We start from the raw sequence: 14407 nt of genomic DNA on the forward strand, positions 1-14407 counted from the left end.
GGTATCATTACTAAAAAATAATACAGAAGCCTTTTTCATATTGAAATTGATGGGTCCTCTGCCATTGACTCCAACAGATGAAAGATTTTACCCCATGCAAGTAAAAGAAATCAGAATATGTTCACCAATAATTTGTTAAACAGGAAAAGTTTCCAAATGCATAATGAATGTTTGTTTTGACTTTCACATCTCCTCAGAAAATCCAGTGATGATGAAAGACTCATCGAATTACTTGCTGTTCAAAGTGAATAAGAGTATCACAGTTCAACTAATTTTATATTAATGAGGTTGATCAGATGTGTTCCCTGCAAACTAAATGTACTGATAACATTTTGAGGTTCTAAAATGATGATTAATCTAAAGCACAACTTTTCTCAGAAAGCCACCAGTTTCAGCAGCACCTCCACAGGTTTTCATATGGGTCTCAGGGAGCCTTTCGGAGTGAGGCACTGTAGAAACTGGAGCACAAATGACCACGTATACCACAAGTCCAGGGCACGCAACTTAGTTACCTTGTTAAACCACGCCAGGCTTGTCACGTTACTGACCATCTTGTGTTCAAATTTTACCTTAAAATGTTGGCAAGACAGGAAAAAAAAAATCTGCTTTCTAGCACACTAAGCCATCTGGACATCTACGCTATGTTCTCCAGTTTATTGTTTTAAAGGCAGGGAGATTCTCACCATAAGCATCAACTTTAGGTTTCAGTCTGCATTATTCCTGCAAATCTCCTTTTACTTCCTATGGAAAAAGAGTTCTGTCATTTAAATTGCTATTTTCTTATTAAATCTCTATCCTTCTAGGTACAAAAAATATCCAGCAAACTCTCATATTGGCCACAGACTAAAACTTCAAATAACTATTGGACATTTTATTGAAACTTACACTTTCTTCATACTTTTTCCTATAGTCATAATTTTTACAGCAAGCACAGGATAGCATGAACAGAGTAACAATACAAGTAACAATACAGAAAACAACACAATATTATTCCTTAGAATTATTAGGACTTTTGATGAAACAATGGAAATAGAAATACCTTGCCTGCTCCAGTAGATCCAGAAACAGCTAATAACTCTCCCTTCTCAATCTTAAAGTTTATATCCTGAAGAACAGGATAGGCATGAAGGGGAAAATTACAGAAGAAGAGATTGTTGTCAGTGCCAGGAGCTTTGCTGTTGTTGTTTTCCTGGTTTGCTTTTACAAACAGCTCTCCAATTCCCTGCAACATAGACAGATGTTTATCCGTATGTACATAAAAAATGAATAAAACATGCATATGTAGACATGTATCTCATACAATGGACTTATGAAAACATATGAACTTACTTTTCTGATGCTACTTTTCCAATCTATAACATACTTATTATATTCTTAAATATATATATTTGTAATGTACATATTGGACTTGCCTATTATAGAACTGCTTTCCAATGTTTATACATGCCACAGTCTTATTCTGTTTTCAGTCTGGCTTAAATCAGAAATAACTACTTATTACAGGCCTTAGCACTTATTAAAAGATCTCTTCCAAAGTTTCTCAGCCATGGATAATTTTATATAATGCATCAATTACTTGCCATATATTCCTTGCCTGTTGATAGATTGAGCCAGTTAAAATGAAGGAGTGTAGGCTGCTCTGTTTAGAGAACACTAAGGCAAATCTTGGTAAAAAAGATACACTCTGTGTTTTAATTTAGTTTGGCTAAAAGTACTAACCTCATCCCAAAAAGCTGTTACTTTGTCCAGCTCAACTCCAGTGGTTGTTAGATTATACTCCAGGGCTTTATATTCTTTTTTCAGCAAGAAATCCTAGAAACACCATGAAAGCAGATGAGAGGAAACAGTGAGGGATGACAGCCCAATCACACAAAGCACTACATACTTACCAACACTGAGCACCAGCTAGTATTTCTAATGGTGCCATTGCATTGTAATGTCTTAGAAAGTGGCATAAATATAGCTTATGCAATGTTTTTGGATGCATAAGGAAATGTTTCTGAAACCACCAATTCTTTCATTGCTAGTGAAAACATAATCATAAATGTATTTGGTTCTGGTTTAGAAATAATATGAAAACTTGGCATTTCATTTGCTTTCCAAACTTGTACCAGGCAGCATCACCCCTCCAATCTTAATCGTTTTCAAATAAAGCTTTGGGTTTGGAGTAGGATGTGGAAGGTTGCACTCTGGTAAAGAGTGAAACAAAGCAGCTACGTGCTGCTATCTCTCTATTCTAAAACTGCAAGCATTTAAGAGAGTTATAATGATGTCTCTACCAACAACAACAAACATAAAATGGGAGATAATGATCCTGGCAAGTGCAGCACTGAAGTAGTGTGATTTAAATTACACAAGTCAGCACCTTGACGTTTGTGTTACCTTCTGGCATAATATTAGGAAAGAAGAGTAAGCCTATGCTAATGTAGGAAAGATAATGTCTCTATTCTATTATCTTGTTAAGGTTATGCAGTCTGTAGCTACCATCTCCTCTAAATTCTCTTTTCAAATTATGTGGGACCAAGTAGGTCTATGTGGGCAATACAGTGGACAGACTAAGCAGATATGAAGGGCAGAAATCAGTTCTCTACAGTAAACTTGCAAATTTCCCAAGTAGAGCAAGCAGAAGGGAAAAGCAGATGATTGAAAGGGCAGTAACTGAAGACCTGGGAGGAAAAACACACACAGTTTATGAGAAAAAACCAAACCAAACAAACAAAAACAACCAAACAAACAAAAAAATGGAAAAGATAGTTAGGTTTTAATAAGAAAGGAGGTGGGGTCATCCAGTGGAGTTGTTGGAGTAGTGAAAGTCAGAGAAAGCACACTGATCCTTAAATATTTCATGGTGTAGAAAACACAGGTCTAGCTACAGGGAAAACACAATAACCCAGGGGATATATTTGGCCCAGTTAACTCTCTAAACTGGTAAGGAAAATAAACCAGAGGAATGTATGAGTGGTTTATTATTTTTGTTTATGTTTCTTGTGACGAGTAAAGGACATTGGTGTTCTGAAATTTTGTGCAGTCTGTCTATACTGAACTGGGTCTATACTGAACCTGCTACAGAGAGATGATGATTCTAGAGCATCCACAGAGCTAATATAGCATTCAGCAAAGATAGGGCAATGGCACAACAACTGGGCTTGGCAGTTCTGTGACAGGGCATTGGATACATTCTTCCAGGAAACACGAGAGACAGGATACCTCCACTAACACCTAGGGAATCTGAGAGCAAAAGGAGTGCCTAAAGTGGGATCCAACAAGGCAGCCTTATGAATGTCCAATAGAAAGGTTTGTGGGTGGTTTTCTCAAATTTTCTGCCTGGTTGAAAACCATAAAAATCCAATACCTACTTCTTATTCTATATTAAGGTTCGAATTTCTGATTAAGATCTTTAAGTTCCTTATTTGATATTTTTATCATACTAAAAATAGTAAAATTTATGTTTTACCATAAAAATCTATAAATATGCAAAAAACCCCTAAGATTTCACCCCAAAATAGAATAAAAATCCTTTTCCTGATAAGTGATTTCAAAACAGCAGATAAAAGAGAGAGAGTTAATGAGAACTCACCCTGATTTGACTCTGCAGTTAAGCATCTCATGCTGGTATATGAGCAATTCATCTCAGTGGGTAAGGCAGGTAATAATTATTTGACCGGCACCTTAATTATGTTTACTACTCAGAATGAATGAGACACACATTTGCATAAGAGGCACAATCTGCTGTTCTTGCCATTAATAGCTAGGATCTGTGAATAGAAGATCTGTGACTGCAACTACTGGAAGCTGGGCTATATAAAACACGTACTAATTTTGTACTTCCATTTCTGAAGGAAAAATATCTCTGAACCACCACAGCTCATTATATATTTTTATTAAGTTCCTTATTCTGCAATGAGAAGATATAACTAAATGCCAGTGTTTTAAAAAAAGGAGCATGCAGTAGCATGAGATTCCTGTGGCTATGCTGCCTGGGGAACCATATAACAATATCAAGATTTATAATGACATTTCATGGTGTGTAGTCAAAGCAACATATAGCATATTTGGAAAGTCTGCATAAACGCTGTGCGCTTTTGTTGATCAACTGACAAGATAACATGCTATAAAGAATTAGCTTACGTACTTGGGAAGATTTTAGTGTAGGTACTCTACCTGTATTTTGTTTATTGCTCCAATAGAGTCATACCAGGTCTGCACGGACCCAGGAAACTGCCTGGTCACTGACATTCGAAGAACAATGCAGAAGGAAATGGTGGTAAATATTTTGCGGAGAATAATTCCTTTAATCACAGCATATGGAAGGACAGCTAAAAACACCACAAAAAACCCTGAAAAGAAGAAGGCTGAGCTGTTGAAATATCTCACATAAGCAGCTTTTCGTGTTAGCTTCAGTTCAGTTCTGTTAAAAAAATAAAAACAAACAAACAAAAAATGACAAATAATTAGTATAGGATTTCACAGTTTACATCTTACAGATATCTTGGATGGAACTGTTGGTAAAACAGTGCCCATTCCCTGGGGGAGTGCTCTAACCACTGGGATACTGTGCAGAAGTTTGCAGCTGCATTGGTGACAGTAATATGTGGTGTCGCAAGGCTGAGCATTATAACCTTTGTGTGTCTTCTGCTATTGAGACAGTGTCTGCTTGCAAAGTCCCTCCAGGATTTCAAGCTAAGTGGAATCCCTTTTCAGCTCCGCACTACTCATGCATAAGACTTTCATATGCACACTGCATCTTACCAGCTTTTGTCAGCCAAAGTGTTAAGTCCCTGACAGAAAATCTGAGCGGAGTCAGTTTTGAAGCAGGGTGCCTAGCAGTTCTTGTTAAGTCTCTATTTCACAAGAGAGGCCTGAAGAAAGTATTCAGGCATGCAGGTCACCACCACAGCTTTAGTCGCTGCCCTGAAGAAGGGGCCTTTTAAGTCCCTCCAGAGTTTGCAGGAGACTGTCAGTGGCAGCACTAAATAGGAATAACAGATTTTTGGGCTTGGTACTCATGCAGTCCCACACAAATACCTGAGTAGAAGCTACCAAAAATCTCCACCGTGCTGAAGCACACAGCCACTACTCCAAAGAGGGAGAATCAAAGCACTAACCCTTTTCAGTATGCTCCCAAGTGCCAGCCACAAGCTGACCCAGCCACAAGCAGTTTTCCAGAGTTGACTCTGTCTGATACAGAAATACAGAAATCTGGAAATTAAGCACTCATCTGGGACAGGTCTTGCTGATGCAATACAGGCACTTGGAGAGAGATATAAGGGACACTATGAGTCCTGTGCACATATAATGCATAGACTAGTGTATGAAGTTTTTGAAGTGATGCTTCAGGAATCAGTACAAATATATGAGCTTGAAATTCTTTGCTTTATATAAAGATGTCTCTTCTGCTGACAAAATACAGGCACTTCCAACCTTGGACTTCACCTTCTCCAGTACTATGCTATGGTTCAGGGAAACAGTTTGGAGTTGTGGTTTTTTACTTTTCTGAATACACTGCATAGCCCATAGGAATGCAAGTACATTTATACAGACACCTGTTACAAACAGTTATTATCAGTACAGAGGGCACACAGGAGACAGCCCATATTGGTCCCTCTGAAGCGTCACGGAGTTTGCCTGTGGCAGTGTTACACCTGCAGGATGGCTACCCTTGGTAGCTCAAGTCTATCAGAGCAAGGACACAGGTCTATCTAGTTCATTGGAGTTGATTAAATTAGGTTGCATCAGAAAATGCCAGCATGAAGAAGCAGTTTGGTAACAACTGAGTTATAACGCACTTTTGCTAAACTAGAGGCATGGCTTCATACACAGGCTCTCATTTCCTACCAGCTTAACAAGCCAACTGATTGGGAGTCCTGCAGGGTTGGCTCAGCAAGAAAAATTCAATTGAAACTCTGACATTCTGGGTCTGACCTCCTCTGGTGATGACTTCACCAAGTGACCCGTTGGATGACTTCAAAAAATACAGTATTTTGGTGCAGAGAAACAGAATAGAGATACTTTGATCTTGTGATACTGCTAGCATTCTTGTCTTTTTAAAATCCATGCATACTATAATAACAACTGAATTCCAGTGTTACAAAATGCACAATAAATTATTGTAGAAAATATATATCATAAAATGACAGTCCTTTTTCCAGGTTTCTGTGACCATTTTGTGGACTAAAATTTATTTAATTCATTTCTACAGGATTTTGTCACAAGATGTGGTCTCAGATATCCTAAAAGCAACGCATGTGAGTAATGACAGCAGGAGAATCCTAATTTGCTTCCATCCTTGAGCTGGAACTCCCACCCTGGAGTCAGACTGAGTTTTCTCTGATTGTTTAGAGTAAATCACTACAAATTTTAAGATCTGGCTTATTCTAAAGGTAAAGAACACTTCACTTTCCCTGGACTGTCTTTCAGAAAGCAGCTGAACAAGAAGGTGTTTGTGTAATAATATCGTTTCATCTCTTTTATTTACATGATAATACGACACATATTTATTTTATTTTCTTTTATTTTCCCAATCACACACCTGGAACAGAATTTTAATTCTCTGTAAAGGACTAAACAAACACACGGGACAGCTTTACTGCAGTGTCATCCATCAATCAATATGTCACTTCTCCTCCCTTGCCCCAGGACTCCCTGTCGGTAAGGAAGACCTCATAGCTCTCAGCTAACTAGGTTACCTCTTTCACCTCCTTTCTGCCTCAGGTCTGGTAGTTCCAGTTCAATCTTGATATTAATTGAAGAGACAGGCATTATACATGTCTATCTACAGACAATAAATGTTAATGCAATTGTGCAGGATGAATACATGAAGCTGCACAACTTTAATCCTTTCACATATTGCATGTAACATTTCAAACCAGCTTTACTGCAGTTCTCAGAAAACGGCTGCAGAGGACCCATACCCTTCCCTCCACCGCAGAAAAGGAAAGTTTGTAAAGCCTTAAGTACCATCACAAAAGGACTTTTTATTGTAAGTCGAGGACAGGATTGGCCAGAAACAAACACAGATACCACAATTGTTTTACCTGTGCAAGCTGACCGCTGAAATATCATTATAACAAATGAGGAAGCAAATAAAAAAATAAAAAATCTCACCTCCATAGTGTACTCGACACATTGGGAAAAAAAACAAGCCACAGTGTGGGAATGCACGGTTAGTTTATGGAGGATTAATATTTGTGTGCTTTACTTCCTAACTAACAAGACCACAGATGGTGTTCATAGTCACCTAATTTTTTTCTTCTGAGCATATAAAAAATTTGACTAACAAATGAGAACACTTACTCACGGATGCTTTCAATCATTTTTTCCATTGCATCTTCCCAACAATAAGCTTTAACTGACTGTATATTTTCAATTATTTCTGAGGTGATGACAAGTCTCTCATTGATCTTTCCCGCCCTCTTATTCCTAGAAAGTAAAAAGGTAGTAGGTCAATCTTAATCTTTTTCATCCTGTATATTTACTTTGTATCTCATTCTATCTTAAGAAAACACTTTTCCTATATGACTACATTTAAAATGTTTATTTTAACAGAATAATTATGAATAATGTGAAAGGAATTATTAGAAATCTAGTAATTGTTTTACTAAGGAGAAAATACAAGCTCTATAAAAGAGTAAATCAAGTCACTAACAAGGAGTTTTACTTCTACAAAGCATTATCAATATTTACTGCATATTAGACCTTTCATTTTAAGTTTAGACAGCTGCTGTTAAATAAGTAAAGGCTTGTCCATGACTTTCCCAACACAACCAACACTCTTTTGATTCCCCTTTTGTAGCAATATCATCACTAGAGACTCTAGAATCAAGTAGTATAAACTTCGTAAACTAATGTGTTTCAGGAAAATATACTGAAATATTTTAAAACAGTGTCATCACCTGTATTTCATCATCCTTTGTCCCAACCAGGCTTGGAAAAGGGCCAGGACTATTAGCAAAGCAAGTCCAGAAAATGCAGAGGCTTCTAACATATCCCAGAGCAGTCCCATCAGCAGTGCCACTTGTAAAGGTGCAATCCACACAAAATGAGCCAGAGCAAGACCCTGTGAAAGTCCACAGCAGAAAATAATAATAATACAAGCTATATTTGTGCTCTGAAAACTAAATAAAAAGGAGAAAGTCCTTAAAGCAACACTTTCAAAAATGTAATGAAGAACGGTACAGATATTTCCAGTAGTAAAACAAGTTTATAAAGGAGGATCTGTGATCCTGAGCACATAGCATTGTGGGTGTTAATTATCATGACAGTGCAGCAATACATATACATTCCACAGCTAAACTTTGATTTTTGTAAGGCAAAGTTCAGTCTGCAATTGTCTCTTCGCTATGTATATGCATGAGAAAAAATTCCAGCTCTGTGAAAGTAAACAGAATTTGCCACCGGTGCTGGCTTTTTCAACCAATGCAAGATGAGAAAAGTACACAGAAAAATCTTCTGAGAGGAATTTAAACTGATATAGGAGGCAAATATTAGTTTGGTGAAGAGATGACTGTTGTGTGAACACAACTAATTTAAAACAGATTGCTGCCTACTTCACCCACATTCCTTCACACTGGGGAGATTTTGGACTGAATCCTGTGATCAGGCTGCACAGGGGTCTGTGTTACTACAGTTACATTGCTGCAATGACAGGACACTTGTCCTAGCTTGCTCAGTGCTAGCTGACACTGCTCTACATAGTAATATAGTGCTTAAAGTAAATACACCCTACAGTTTCAGCCATGTGTCTTCAGACTCTCTGATATCGCTGCTTTCATTGGAAGCAAACTTCGCGCTACCAATGGACCAATTAAATCTATATGCTGAACGTAAGTTAATGGACTTTTCCATTAGCAGGGATTTACCTCTGAGACTTTAATGAAAGAGAAGTTTTACAGGAGACTTTGGAAGTATTGTCTAAGACAAGTATGTTGAGAATGATTCCTAATAAGGTCTTATATCAATGCTTATTCAGAATTTTAGGAGAATGGGTAATAGTAGCAACAGGATGCTGAACATCATCACTTGTTCAATGGCAGGAACGGACTGGACCACCTTAGTAACAAGGTACAGTGATCACGAAAAGAGGATAGAAGGAATGAACCAGCAAGTTCTGATCTCTGTGAAACCAGCTGCATAATCCAGGGGTTTCCTGGCAGGTTCTCACTGCAGAGCAAGCTTGCTTTCATGGTATACCTGGTTTTTAAGTTTCCTCTACTAATCAGCATAGGAGATACAGGTTGTCGTAAGTATCAGAACAAGCAAATCCATGACCATAGGCCAACACATTTTCTTAAGACAATAATTCATTTTATATCTACAATGAGCATACAGTGCAGGCCATCATTTATGCTCCTTCCTTCCTTAATATTTGTCATGAAAAGCTTGAAGTATTGTCTTTGTATTGGTGGATCACCAAGTGGATTAAACAATCGATGACATACCTCATCAAATTTGTTCAGATTGTTAGAAAGAAGGCTGACCAATTGCCCAGTACTTATTTTATCTAGAACTCTGCTTGACAGTTTTAAAATCTGTAAAACAAAACAAAACCATAGAAAAATGGCCATGAAACTCATCCTCAGAAAAAAGAATAAATACAGATAAAAATAATAGGCAATGGTACAGTAGTATAAATAACAATTCACTTATCTGCTTATGCTATAAAGTCTCGTTAAGCTTGTTATTTATGTAACTCGAATTTAATATAACCATTAAATTGCTTTACAAATATTGATTTATTGACTCAGTCCTTTCTTTTTGTTACATATTTCATGTATATAGATATATATGCAAATGCAAGTTTTAATTAAGCATGCATGCTGTGTGCTGCTGTGTATTGTCAAAAATCTCCTACTGTGCCTATCTTGACAAATATTTTTGAAAGATGTTTTCACACTGAGCTTTATACCAGAGTAACTAGCGTGTTTGCTTAAATTAGCTGCTTTTGTTCTTGGTAAAACCAAACAACTTTTAAAATCTTCGGATTTGTGAACATGCAGTGCATCTGGTGATTCTTCATGCTATAGAGATTTCAGTATCATTCAAACTCAATCCCTTTTATGTTATATTTATTGTTTAAATCTTCACCTCTAATCCTCTTTTAAAAATAGTCTTTGGCCACCAGTGTATGTTACTCTTCCTTTCCAATACACACACATAACAATGGTAGAACAATTAGGGCATCTCACCACATATCCAGCAAGTCTGAACTCACACAGAGGCTGACTTCAGTCAAACCAGCTTTAGACGAATGTTTAATTCTTTGGACTTATGAAATGGAGAACTGTCAGAAGCTGATGTCAGCCACATTATTCTTTTGGGTACTTTGTGTAGAAAAATGTTAGCCACATTATTCTTTTGGACCAGCTTTAGACGAGTATTTAATTCTTTGGACTTATGAAATGGAGAGCTGTCAGAAGCTGATGTTAGTCACATTATTCTATTAGGTACTTTGTGTAGAAAACTATCAATCTTTCAACAAACTGCCCTAAAGATTGCATAGGTTACAGACAGAGGTTTGGCTTTGCGTGTAAATGAAACAATTACCTTCTTATAAATCAAGCTAAACATAGCTATTCTCATTTGCATTCCTATATGATGAAGACCAAATATAGCCGGGTGTATGAGTAGTGTTCTCACAAGGAAGAGAAGGCACAAGCCAATGCCTAGGTAGTAAGCTATGGATCTTTCATCGGAGTTGTCTGGATCATAGGATGCTATTATTCTTCCCAGCAGAAGGGGTTGCACAGATTTAGTGACTTCCTGCAGATGGAAACGAGAAAAATAATTTTGGTCAATAGTCTGTTCCTTTTTTCAAAATGGTTAACATTTGAATTTCAAGGCCTACCAACTGAGATTTACAGCTTTAAATCTTAAGTGAGGAAGCCAGGCCTGTCTGCTGTGCAGAAAGTGGCAGTGATTGCATGGCAGAACAGACAACTCACTGCTGTCTTAATCTGCAGTGCTACTGCAACTCCACTAAAGCAAATCTAGTTTGTAAACTTTGTTTGATCATTTTCTAGAAAAGCGACAAATGAGATTAACTTCCATGATTACTTTTCAGAGCTGTAATGGATTAGCCACATCACATGACTGGATCTCTGTTTTGAGCCCTTGGGAACAGTTCTCACTGCACTTTACTGGACTTATAGGACACAAGAAGACTCAAAGCTCCTGAAATGAACACCATCAGAAAAACACATTGAGGATATAGCTAAAACATAAAGTGCATGGAAGTAGCAACATGGTATAAACCATTTAGATCATCCTGCTCAACAGTTCCAGTTGTATCCAGGGTTGTAACAGAAGCAGGCTGAGAAGTGTAAATGATAGGAGAGGCAATTTTAATAAAAGTGCCAGAGATAAACCAGTCCCTCCTGCACTGGCAGCCCCTGCACCTCCCATCCCGAGATCAGCAACATGGTAGAGAACCAGAGTAGGAGAGGAGAAAGAGGTGATATCAAACTGCTCAACTGCAAGACATCTAACGATCTGCTAGGGTCCTGAGTATACTCTTAGCTTGCTATTACATTTGTCCTCAACCTCCTTTTCTGTTGTAACTAAGCCCCACTAACATTACCTCACCTTTGCCTCCCATTTCCTTTCATGCCCCCATCATTATCATACTTTCACTTCTGTAACCTCATCCTTTTCCATCTCTGCTTCTTGTCCCCTCCTTCCTTCTGCAATCCTTCCCCAAAAACTGCAAAAATCATCAGTGCACTGTGGTCCAAGAATTTGTTTCACCTTCTGCATGAGCTTCTGAAGGGTATGAAGTGTGTATGTGCTCCTTTGTTTCATTGTTGTATTCAGTATAAAACACTTAGTTCTAAATTACTTAGTGCTAAGAACTTCTGTGCATGTCCTCTTATCCTTCTTTCTGTTGTATCTCAGCAGAAAACATCTGCTAATTTAAAAATAGCAAGAAACTATTGAATCATTTTTTGTAGAGATGGGTTAAATTCTGCCAAAAAGTGATTAGTACTGCCTTCCAGCTCAAAACCACCTAGACCACCATATAGAGACAGAAAGACATGAAAAAGTGAAGTTCAGCTGTAATGAATGGTTTGCAGTGATAAATAGATGGGGAAAATCCTCTTTTTTTCCTTCTCCTCTCAGTTCCTTTTGATCTCTTACACAAGAACAATCCCAAGTACTTCTACAACCTATACTGCAACACCTTTGAATGTCACTGTTGGTGGGGCTGATTCATCATTCACTTTTTGCACAGAAGAGATGGCATTTTACATCTCAAAGAGCATACCTGTGCTACGCACTGATTTCCCAAATTAAACACCGCTCTGCCCCAACACAAATGCTGCAAACCTGGAGACGGCTTTGACAAAGACTTCAGTGTTATTAGTAGGCAAAGGGAGGAGTGTTTATTAAAACACACATGACCCAAGGCAGCTGTGCTTAGACCATATGCACCCCAAAGCAGCAAACCAAAACTCCCCAAAACTCACAAAATACAAAACAATCACTTCTCAAGGACAATGTGGTGCTTTCATACTCTCAGAGATTCTAAGATAAGTTTTTATATATAGGCTTAAAATAGCAAGATTTTCTTTTTTATTTACTCTTAATCCAGTGAAAATGCCATTCTCTGCTGCTGTGTTTGTTGTGACTATAAAGGTATTGCATACTTGCCTAACTCACTGGCAAAAAAAAAATGATTTACAGACTAAGGGTAGAAAAATGGCTGGCAATAAGCCAAATCATTTGCTATCTCATGGGGCGTAAAAATCCACTGGTTTACAGTGGAGATTTATCACCTTACTTACTGAAGATATTATTATCTCGCCTACATACATAAAAGCAGAACTACCTGTTTTTCATTTTTCCTTTTGTGGCCTCGAAATTACCCACTGACATAAACATGGATAAATAAACTGATTAGAATGACCTGCCTAAAACAAGGAATGGGATTTGTGCACCTAACGGAAAATCCAGTTTTCAAGAGTTGTGTTTTTCCTTCTCCTGTCCCTGTCCTTCCCTCTGCATTCATTATAGGCCATTGAGAAACTCAGAAATGTCCCCCTCACAGAAATCTTAATTTAAAAAGCAAAGATCTGAAGAGAAATGAGAGTATGACACAGGATACATTACCAATCTGACCTGGTATGGCTATTCCTACGCAATGAGCCCTTTTACATTACGCGCATCCCCCATGTGCTCAATCACTCTACCTTTGAAGACAATAATGCACATCTCTGTTTTGGCAGATGCCCAAGAAGTGTTTAAGGACTTTCATATCCCTCCCTGTCTCCTCACTCACACCCGTGACCTATATGCAAGAACTTCAGGAAATCCTCATTAGGGTCCTTTGGGGTATTATACCAAAAACATTTCTAAGTTAATGTTAGCAGCTGCTGTGCCTGTGTGGAAATACACATCTCATGGCGATGAATATAAGAGAAAAATGTAAGCAGAATAAAACTGATCCTCACAACAATGTACCAAATTTGTTAGCTCATCTCATGCTAAAAAGCAAGAGTTTTGTTTCATCCTCATACTACCTTTTCTCTAAACTGCAAGACACGTCTGCTGATGAGGTGAAGCGTGGAAGCTGTTTCAAACAGTAGGGGAGCAGATACATTAAGTGCAGTAACTCAACGTGCAGTAACACAACACTGTTTATGAAGGAAGGCCATAGTACTCTAGGGGGCCAGAGCGCAAGTGTCCACCCTGCAATAACATCATTACCTGAGGGGAAAGGGAAAAACTACGAGACCTAATGAGAGCAAAGCTGTGATGCCAGTTGCAACAACAACTACACAAACAGCAGGGATGTCAGCAGAATTTAAACCACGCTCCAAGAAAGGTGCCGTGAAAACAGCTCAGGGATCAGACAAGAGAAAAGCTGGAAGGAAAGTGAAGTTCAAAAGAACACACAACTTGGTTGCACCTATGCCGATACGGCACAACATCCTGTCTCCGTTCAAATTAATGGCAAAGCTCCCATTAATTTCCGTGAGCAGGGCCTGAAAAGAACACCAGTGGCTTTAACAGCAAGTTTTTCCTCTTACAGCTTTCAATAAAATGAAGATTAATGGTAACAGAATCAAAAATTTAAACTAAGACTTAATCTTTCTGTGTTCATTGTGAAAGGTGCAGATTTTGTTTCTTAAGTGCTGAATTGCACATCTATGTTTTCTTAAATAAATAAATAAATAGATGGATAAATAAATAAATAAAAACAAAGAATAGAACTAAAAAATCCTGCAGTCCTGTTCTGGCCTCTCCTGGTCTAAAATTGTACTCCATTTAAAAAGCCCACATGGAGAAATCAACCCTGCACAGTCCCACATGAGCATGCTCACACACTCTTCACTTATATGTATTCTGGGAAAGGAAGTTATCCTCAAAATTGCCCACAAAAGCCCTCAGACACTACTTAAATTTTAGCAGG

The 14407-nt window shown here is 38.0% G+C and overlaps 1 protein-coding gene across 1 annotated transcript in view; it reads right to left on the bottom strand.

Moving 5' to 3' along the window:
- The window catches only part of LOC104544544 (cystic fibrosis transmembrane conductance regulator-like), a gene marked incomplete at its 3' end in the record, with an annotated part of 30484 nt that overhangs the window by 1803 nt on the left and 14274 nt on the right, over positions 1-14407 (bottom strand). The window contains exons 4-10 of the mRNA XM_010189452.1: positions 10543-10758; positions 9438-9527; positions 7893-8056; positions 7294-7419; positions 4162-4408; positions 1720-1812; positions 1040-1222 (exon numbers count right to left, since the gene is read on the bottom strand). Coding sequence (XP_010187754.1) covers positions 1040-1222; positions 1720-1812; positions 4162-4408; positions 7294-7419; positions 7893-8056; positions 9438-9527; positions 10543-10758 — 1119 coding nt within the window. The remainder of the gene's footprint in view (positions 1-1039; positions 1223-1719; positions 1813-4161; positions 4409-7293; positions 7420-7892; positions 8057-9437; positions 9528-10542; positions 10759-14407) is intronic.

This window comes from Mesitornis unicolor, unplaced genomic scaffold (assembly GCF_000695765.1).
Source record: "Mesitornis unicolor isolate BGI_N332 unplaced genomic scaffold, ASM69576v1 scaffold54307, whole genome shotgun sequence".
NCBI classification, from domain to species: Eukaryota; Metazoa; Chordata; class Aves; order Mesitornithiformes; family Mesitornithidae; genus Mesitornis; species Mesitornis unicolor.